At 42.9% G+C, this 9,988-nt stretch overlaps 2 protein-coding genes across 2 annotated transcripts; both read right to left on the bottom strand.

The window, feature by feature from the left end:
* Window positions 1-1,183: 1,183 nt before the first annotated feature.
* On the bottom strand, window positions 1,184-2,090 carry MELLADRAFT_54755 (uncharacterized protein; the record flags this gene model as incomplete). Its single annotated transcript, XM_007404407.1, has 3 exons — window positions 1,184-1,590; window positions 1,742-1,951; window positions 2,035-2,090. 2 exons carry the CDS (start codon window positions 1,937-1,939, stop codon window positions 1,582-1,584), a joined length of 207 nt encoding a protein of 68 aa, XP_007404469.1.
* Window positions 2,091-4,694: 2,604 nt separating this feature from the next.
* On the bottom strand, window positions 4,695-5,276 carry MELLADRAFT_89339 (uncharacterized protein; the record flags this gene model as incomplete). Its single annotated transcript, XM_007404406.1, has 1 exon — window positions 4,695-5,276. One exon carries the CDS (start codon window positions 5,274-5,276, stop codon window positions 4,695-4,697), a length of 582 nt encoding a protein of 193 aa, XP_007404468.1.
* Between the last annotated feature and the right edge of the window lie 4,712 nt (window positions 5,277-9,988).

Genomic DNA, 9,988 nt, shown 5'->3' with positions numbered 1-9,988 from the left:
TAAGCCGGACCTGGCTGGGTTCCTATTATAAGCCGGACCAGGCTGGACTCCTACTGTAAGCCGGGTCAGGCTGGGCACCTATTTGGAGCCGGGCCAGGCTTTCTTGATGGTTGGCCTATCGAAATCTACGGCATAAGGTATAGAAACATAAAAACAAAAAGGTGTAATTGTGTACGTCTTTCGCTAGTCTTCTCATGCCTTGGATATCTTGGCTGACTTATGCTTGTAATCATTATCTTTATATCCCCCTTCATGTTAAGTATATTATGAAAGGGCCTTTCAAAGAAGGAGAGAAAGTACTTTGTACGTTCTGATTTTGGGAATGGCGGGATTTGACATGACGGAAACGGGGCGAGTGAAACTGAATAGTGGGTGTAGTGAAATGATTTATCTGTACATGAAAGGTTGCTTACCACGTTGGCTGGTGTCTTCTTCACTCATTTCACCCTCTCTTTCTTTTCCTCCTTCCTCACTTCCTATTCCACCCCATTCCTCCGTCTCTTCCTCGTCTCCTTGAATTTCTCCTCCTTCCTTCTCCCTTTCTTCCGCTAGTTGTTTCTTTTTCTGTCTCCGTAAGCTCAGTTGAGTTGTCTTTAAACCTCTTGGCCGTTGTCCTTTCTTTTTGATTCCTGGCATTCGGCTGCCCGTTGGAGTCCTATTCTACAAGTTGCTTCTCCTCTCTAGCCTGCCGTTCGTCCTCTTCGGCGTTATGAGTCTTGCTCCAGGTTGTACTCCAGTTGCAGCTGCCTCAGCTCTAGTTAAAACTCTGTTTGTTTGTTCTAGTTGATTTTGGAACGACATGATTTCGTTATTGATTTTTGAAAAGTCTAAATGTCGAGCCTAAATAGGTGATTCTTGATGTTCAGAATCTTGAAGACTATGAGTTGTAACTAGAGAAAGTACAGGTCGTGAGAGAGATGGAACACCCAGAGTATTCCTCTCTCTCTGAGTGAGAGCTGGCTTGTGACATGTCTTGTTACCACCTGTGCATACTAGACCCGTCGGACACTTACCGATGAAAATTGTGTCAATCTCATCGGAGTGACACCGAGCTCTCCCTAGGAGACGCCTCGACAGTCTAGACCCGTCTGGAGGATCTCTATCACCGCAAGTCCCCTACTCCCAGACGCGTCTGTAGGCCATAGACCCGTCTACAAGTCATAGACGCGGCTGGCACCAGTCTCATCCATCATTGTACTCCCAGACGAGTCTGGCACCTTTTGCTTTTTTTTTACCCAGTCACTCACTCCTCCTCGCATCAAAACTCTTTACATACTTCGCCCTACTCAATTGATATGTAATCAACAACAGTCAATAATATCGAAGTCCAATACATCTTCACCTCCTCACAACATTGACATCATTGAATCCGATCATTGAACGTTACTAATACCAGGTCACAATTCTTCGTTCTTCTGACCCTCAAGTCGAAGCTCTCAACAAAAGAAACCAACAAACAACACTGGCACCGTACAAACTTTAGCAAGTTGTCTTTTGAGAAACTCACAATCAAAGCGATCAAGAGGCTCATTGCAAATCAATAAGAAGAGTTGCGACTACTTTACACAATTACAACAATTCTCAATCAAGGTAATGTAATGTATCTGGTTATTCATGAATTCATCACAACATCATCGCTCTCTTCATCTCCACTATCATCGTCATCTAACAAATGTATATCTCCCAGCATCAAGAGCTCATCCACATCATCTTGTCCATCCTCTCCTATTGTTATCATTAGGTTCTGCTCAACGATATCCAGTTCATCAAGCCCCGAGGATTCAACACTTCTTACGTTTACAATCTGTTCCCACACGTCCTTTGCTCTTGACGCAAGACCTTCCCAGCACCTGATCAAGCCCATATTTTCCTCCTCCGACGAGTTGGTGTACCAAAGCGTTGTGCGAAGTAAACAGACAATCTCAGAGTTCCAGGCCATCCACCTGCGACAGTAAGCTTGTCGCATGTTATCATATACTGTCTTCAACACCTCAATGCTGACCTTCCATGTGTCTTTTGAAATTCGTTGGCCAGATTGAACCATCTCAATCAGTTCTTTCCCGCCGTTATCAATATTCCACTCTAGATTTGTATGTATTAGATCAATTCAATTGCTTTACCCGGTATAGAAGGTTAGATTACTTACCACTTCTACATTTCACACCCACACCATGTAGCTTCTCCTCGGTTTTTACAGCTGCTAAAACCATTTGACGGATTTCACGCCCAATTCGACGGAGCTCCTCAGAGGCGCTCCGATGCTTCAAGTACGCTTGTATACCTTCAACAGTCCCTTGGTCTACTGCCCACCTCTCAAATGGATGTGAAAGAGGGCCTACGTTCCAGAATACGTCCTCAAACGGTAGCCCCTTTGTGATTTCTAATGTTGGACATTGTAGATTGCTCACCGGTGTTATATTGTTATACTTATTGATTTGTAATTTATATGATTCCCACTTCTTTTTGAACGCCAATTGTTTTTTTTTCATGAGATCTTTCAGGTTTTGCTGAACCTTTGTACCTACATAAAACTTATAATATCAGCTAATGAAACATACTATTGACATCGGAACTTGACTCACCCTGACCGCCTTTGTCCCAACGTTTCTGTGCTACTACAATTCCAACTTTGGCTTCGTACAACCTCATCTTTGCAAGTCTAACACGAATGAGAGCACGGGCTTTTGGGCCTACAATGATGATATTGCTACATCAGAGTCCACATTCAATCTCAATACAAGCACACACCTCAAAAAAATACTCACTAGTTGATTTTTTAAGATTTCGGAACTCCTTGTTTCCCAGCTGCTTGACCACGTCTCCTATCGCTTGCTCCAAAGCCACAATCGAATTTGGCAATGTGATTGTTGCTTCCTTTTCAGCTTCTGTCTGATTGCGCCTTCGTTTTTTGCGTAGGTTGGAAAGCTGGGAACTACATCGTCATTTCAGCATAGTTTATTCATTGTAACAAAATCAACAAATCTCACAGTGCATCTCTCAATTTTTCTTCCAAGTCGAGTAAGTTTACCAAAAGCTCCTCTAAATCTTTCTTCGCTCCATCTGCCATCGCAGCCAATTGGCATTCTCTTTGCCGCTCCCATTGAGCTGCAAAGTAGTCAACTGTGTACTCCGGGTTCTCAGCGTGCAGTCTCTGTAGAACGTTGTTGGCTTCCTCAAGCGTCTTCTAAGCCGTTCGTAGTTTGGCCGAACTGGATCGAGCTGCTTGACAAACCTCTCGAAGTTTGTCAATCTCAAGATCCTCACTGGAACTTCTTCGGAAAAATCCTTACCTGCGTTGATGGCCAAGATTTCATTTCGATGAGTTGTTTTCAGATTGATTCCATCGGCACAATGCTGTTTTGTTGCGTAGCGGTTTGGACTAACTAAAGGGGAAAGATCGCTCCAGTTTCTTTCCAACCCTTCGCCATCCGAAAGCCCCCAACCTATGTTCAGCCTTGGATTGTATTGAAGCTGGCACGACCATTGGTGCACATATGCATGGAATGCGCTTGTGCCCAATTTCAGTCCACGCCTTTGACATTCGTCCTGGAATAGTTTGTTCTAAAGATCCATTTTCAGCACGGTATGCAAAACAATAAGTCAGCAAGCACACACCTTCATTATGCTTTTCTCCAATGTGCAGCCTATGTCATACAACACTCCTACACGTTTTTTTGGCTGATCAGCTTCGTAGATTTGTTCAAAAAGTTGATCAATCATGGCCAGGACATAACACTGTCTGGACAAATCGGGAATCATCAGAATCGTGAGAATGGAATAAAAATGTCTTAAGCTTACCTTTCTCCTGTTTGAACAACATTCACGTAACATAGGATATGATCGTGTCGACAGGCCATTCCAATAAGCCCTGTCTCATCACACCCTTTCCACGTAGCACCCCCTCGATGATCGGCTGCAGCGGTGTGCTGAGCACTGCAGGGGTCCTAATATTACATATTCAATAATAAATATTCAATCAATTGGAAACTTCTGGTGAAAAAATATAAATTACATACTGATTTTACTGCATCACCGTTTTTTTTGACACCTCCAGGCTCCCATTCGGCTACTCTTTCTGGGTTGATGAAAAGGGAAGGTAGGACGAGCTTCTTCTCTTCGTATTCCTGGCTAGCAGCTTTGTGTCGGCGATGCTGAAAATTGCCGTCAACACACACTATGTAATGTGGCTCATCCACTTCTTCATTATCATATTCGTGAAGCGGCCCAAAACATCTCGGGCAATTCTTTGCCAGCTGCTCAAGTGGATTTAATTGCAAAGATTTGATTGAAAGGTCCTCTTCAAATCTCAGCATATGCCTATAAGCATCGATCGCCAGTGAAAACGTTCGACGCCACCGTCGTGGCTAATTTATTCACCAGGGATCAGCATGTGAAGATCTGTGAGTGATGAAAGCAATCACTCACATTACTGGAACCAGGAGCTAAAATCAGCTGATTACAAGCATCAAGGAACTCGTCCAGAGCGAGGACAAAGCCTTGAGTACGCACAGTGCAGTACTTCCACAACACATGATGTAGACGAAGAAGGCGAATCGAATACGCTGTCTGAGGGTACACTGGCGAACCACCGATGTATCCCATTCGAATTAAACGCACCTGATCAGGTGTACAATTGCAAAAGTATAACTGCTCTTGCTTTCGTTCTTCGAACCCAAAAGATCAGTAGTCTTTCTTCAGGGGAATATGATGGCTCGTGACCTACCAAGTATGTCCACCATATCGACCGGTCGAGTCCGTGTGGCTGCTACACCGCATGAACATGGAATGTTATGGTCAACATTCCATAATCGAGGGTCGCCCCACTGTGATCCCTTCCGTGCCAATGACATATATGCCAAGAACATCGGATTGAGCATCTTCTCCCAGTTCTTGGCTTCTGCTAATTGTTTCTTCTTATAGTAGGACCCGCGTATGTAGTCTCCAAGTGTAACATCTACGTTCGGAGGTAGGGCATCAGCGGTCGGCAATGAGTGGTCGAAATGGTTGCCCATTTGCTCAGGTGGATCATCAGCTGAATTGTTGTCATCCGAGCTTGCAATGATCTCGATGTTGTTTTCAGGTTGGTGAACTTGCATCTTCGCAGCAGGAGTCTCAGCGAGGGCACGTTCGATTTCTTGGGTGCGATTTCGAACCCATTGTGATCCGCTCGCTGTCACCTCAGCTACAATTTGAGCCGATCCTTTGGGTGGCCTTGCTGTGCGTGTCTTCTTGGAGGGGCCCAGTGGGCATGGGATCGAACGGCCCTTCTGAGGCATCGTATAATGATTTGTGTAAAGATTAAAGTCTAATGCTTCAGATTCTTAACAATTGTAAGTACTGCATCTTCACAAATGCTTGTCCAATCAAAGCAAAAAAAGTTGCTGCCGGTCGGACCCATTTGTGAGCTGGATCGTTAATGAGGGTCTGTGCACGATCGGGGCTTCAGCTTTTGTAGCTCTGAGCTCTGAGATTTAATTTTGATGTTACTTGAGCGAAGATCCAGAGAGCTTCTGCCCAGCTACCCGATCCCCCCATCATCAATCCCATCAACCACCTATCACACTCCCAATCAGCCACGTCAGCAACACTTCAACTCAGGAATCATGCGTGAATTGTTTGAGTGTGATTTTGAGATCAGCATCTACACCAAATATGGCGACAGCAAGAATCCAAAATGGAGGCCCTACATCCTCAAAAGGGGTAACATTTTGTTAGAAATTAATCCGAATCAAATGTCATTTCCCGATCTACAAGCAACTGTCAAGCGGAAATGTAATAGCAATGACAATGAATTAGGGGACCTGATTATGACCGACTTTAATTCAGATGAGAAGCGCATCAAATGGATTGCAACAATCTCAGGTACAAGAGGTTGGTCAAAAACCCGAGGAAATCAGGTCCATTGTGAGGAACAGTTTCAAGCCTGGGCACATGAGGTATTGAAGGTATCATCTCAAACAGGTGGCCTTTATTTACTGATGGATAAGCCTGTGTTGAAAGTCGATTCTCAAAAGCGAGTGAGTAGTTTCCTTTTGGTCTTTTTCTGCTCCAAGCTGATTGCTTTCTCTCTTGTAAGAATGCTTCGTTAGCCTCAACTCGCCGCTTATGGTCTGTTGGAGATCAAAATAATGTCGGGGTGGGTGGCCAGTCGACTTTCCTACAATTTATACAATCTGATTCTTTTCTTTATACATCCAGAATATGGCCGATTCAGACAGTCATGAAATTGATCTTTTAGCCAAGGATCTTCAAGCTCAAAGTGTTGTACGACATGATTTGGATCATTTTTTCCGTGTATATGAGATTCCTGGCGATGATGATGGATATGTGCTAATGTCACCGGGGAATGCTCAGAAATGGGCTAAAGAGATTGTACGTACCAATCATCGTTATAACACGGTTTTTATGACTGATCTTAATCTTAAACTTCTCAGTTGAACCCTACAACTCACGGTGTTTCACAGATCAGTCCACCGAGAGGCCTGCGAGAGAGTAAGAAAGGCACGCTCAAGAAAAAACGTATCCGAACGTCTTATAATCAAGGTGTGGCGGGTCCTTCCCATAGTGTCATTCAGAGACCACCTAGAGGTTCTGCTTCGATGGAAGACTACATCAAATTTGTCGGAATTAACGATCCAGTTGAAGTCAATGAAATCCTCGACCTTTTCAAACCCCATAGGATTCGAGACTATCATAACTTTCACAAAACCGACGGTTCAATCACCAAAAGCGATCTGTTAGGGTATGGTATTCCAGCTGGCATAATCAGTGACTTACTCGACAATGTTGATAGGTTTGACGAGCATCTTGCTGACCAGGATTAAAAAGGTAATCTCAATGTCATAGATTCATTTTGAGGAGACTCGCTAATCATCTTTTGAAACTTTTATTCGGTTGTTTGGATTTTAGGACGCTTCAAGACTTCATTTGAATCAAACGGGTTCCTTTTGTTACTTTGTATCAAATCTCATGTATTGTTTTCTATCTCAAACAAAGATCTTCTTCAACACAGTGTCTTATTTTTCTCTATTTTCTTTATTCTATCATATTGTATTGTTTTTGTCTTCTCTTCTTTATGTACTGATGGTCAATCAATCTTCTTAAACACAGTGTATTGTTTTCTTCTACTTTTTTTCTTTATTCTATCATTCTTTATGTACTGATGATCAATCAAGATCTTAATGCAAGTGTAGCATCATTTTGATCAATATTTGACTGGATCGAAGTTGAATTAATCAAAATGAAATAGTGAGAAACTTGAGATCTCAACAAAATCCAATCAGTCAATAAAAAAGCGGGACTTGAGATTTCACAATGAAATGAAATCAATTGAAAACAACATTGAAAAGGAATCCATCGATTGATAAAGATTGAGATGGGATTGATTGATGAAGATCGCATAAGAAACTCAATATTCAAAATGAAAGAAACTGGGATCGATCGATGAACATCATATAAAAATTCAAAATGAAAAAACTTGGGATCGATCGATGAACATCATATGAAAAACTCAATATTCAAAATGAAGAAACTTCTAAATGAGATCCATGAGATCCATGACCATCATTCCTGGAGGCAATAGATACCCACTATTTGCATACAGAGGGGCAAGTAGTTCAGGAGTGATTGCATCAATTGCTGTCTCTCTGATTGGCCAATTCGCATCTTCATTTGCATTCTCGAGGATGCGAGTTCTCTTGAAGCGTGATTTGATCACAGAGAAACAGTACTCGATGGGATTGAGCTCTGGACAATACGGTGGTAGATATACCAGTAATACACCTTCACCAGACACCATTTCAGCTCGTGAATGACCACTGAATAAGAGTAAACAACCACAACCTCACCTGCTGCCTCACAGAGCTCAGCTACTCGTCCATTGTGATGAATTGAGCAGTTATCCATCACCAGTACGCTGTTGGGATTTGGATAGGGTTGCATTTGTGGCAGCTATTGAACATGGAAGGAAAAAAGTGAGGATGTAAAAATGATTCAGGATATCTATCAATCACGTACCAGTTGGAACTCCAAGAAGGATTCAAATCGCTCGCGATTGATACTGCCCTCTCGGACTGTCAATGCCAGAAGACCATTCAATCCAATCGCAGGAAGTAGAGAGTAGCGGCGAGGATTGTTTCTTCGGACCCATCGATAGACTCGTTCCCCAGATTTTGAACGACCATTTACACGTAGCAAGTCCCTTTCACATATCGAGCTTTCATCTGATGCAAGATAATTGATTCAGTATGGTGATTCCTTCAAGTAGAAGTGGAAAACATACCAGTAAACACAAGCATCTCAGCTGGTATATCTCGCATCCTTTCAATATACTGAGCTTTTCTTTGAAAATCTTTGTTGACATGAGATGTGTTGGCTTTCTTTGAGGTAAGGTGTAAGCGATGATTGAGTTCGTTAGCCAGACACTCGACACTAGGGAGTGCTCCGGTATCGTCGTAGAGCTTTTCCCGGATCTTGTCTAAAAAGAGGTCAGGTGATGCAGCTACCAGCTCATTCAGAAAGTCGCGGTCCTCGTCGTCAAGCAAAGTTTTCCGTCCTCGAGTTTGGTATCCTTCAGGATCTCGGATGACTTGCCGAGTTTCTTGATACAGATTCATCCAACGTTTGAAAGAACGTTTACTGATGTCGGCATGGAGCTCATCGCAAATCTCGTCAGTGGCTTTGCCTTCGAGGATTTTGATAACTGCAAGAGCCTTGATTCGAGGGGGGTACTTGACAAACATTGATGTGGTTGCTGAATCAAATGGTGGCTGATGGATTTGACTGAAAGCACAATCAAAACTGAGCTGTGATCTGGGCAGAAGCTCTCTGGATCTTCGCTCAAGTAACAGCAAAATTAAATCTCAGAGCTCAGAGCTACAAAAGCTGAAGCCCCGATCGTGCACAGACCCTCATTAACGATCCAGCTCACAAATGGGTCCGACCGGCAGCAACTTTTTTTGCTTCGATTGGACAAGCATTTGTGAAGATGCAGTACAATCTCAGACTCCGCAAGGCCTAACAGCACAATTGGTGGGCAGGGGCCCCAACGGATTTGTCCGTTCCTGGAACCTGTCCATTTGCAACTAGTCTAATTTGATTCATCAAATTCAAATGGTTTTTTTGAATCTAAGCCCAATTGGGGTCATTGATTATAAAGGGATGCACCCTGGAAAATCTACCAGCTTCATTTATTAGAATACTGGAATCAAGAAGTCAACAATCCAACTATGTTTGGTGAAGTGAACACTGATTGAAGTAATTTGTCCACTATGACTATGAGCCAAGACCACAGCTCTTGTCCGTTCTTGCAGCTCAGGTTTTTATGAGTTAAAGGTGTGTAGTGTGTATTCAGTCATAAACTCAGGTTTGTGTACACAAACATCATCAAAAGGGTGCTTTGGGTCACCAATTGGAATTGAAGGGGTGGTTTACTGATGAAAGTGAATAGAGGGACTCACCTTAAAAAATGCAAAAGGACTCAAATCCCAAAAGCTGATAGGGCATCACTGGGTTTAGGTTAATTTCAAAGGAATTTGAGGGTAGAGCTGGAGCGGAAAGCACTATTTTGAATACATAGAAGAAAATAAGAGTGTGAAGGAGTGTAGAGATGGGCATGATACATTGGGGGATATTGTTCAGAATATTGAGAAGACTCAATGTACTGAATTTAGCTATATTAGCAATGAATTGAGGGACATTTTGGAAGACTTTGAGGGTGGAGTGGGAGCGGAAGCCTTTTTTTGTGGAGTGAAGAGGAGAAATATATGTGAAGGAGTGGAGATGTGTCAAAGTGGCCTTATGAGACTCAGCATGAAATTAGATTTTGTCATACCCGGGAGGCTCAATGGGCCAATTTCCACGTTCTTCAATGTGTTTTGGCTCATTATGTGGGTGATTTTGATCATTTTTGCAAATTTTTGTGGAATGAAGAGGAGAAATATCTGTGAAGGAGTGGAGATGTGTCAAAGTGGCCTTATGAGACTCAGCA

Source organism: Melampsora larici-populina, assembly GCF_000204055.1.
Source record: "Melampsora larici-populina 98AG31 unplaced genomic scaffold MELLAscaffold_2, whole genome shotgun sequence".
Taxonomy (NCBI): Eukaryota; Fungi; Basidiomycota; class Pucciniomycetes; order Pucciniales; family Melampsoraceae; genus Melampsora; species Melampsora laricis-populina.
Note: the sequence above shows the minus strand (reverse complement) of the source record. Positions and strands in the feature narration are given on the sequence as shown.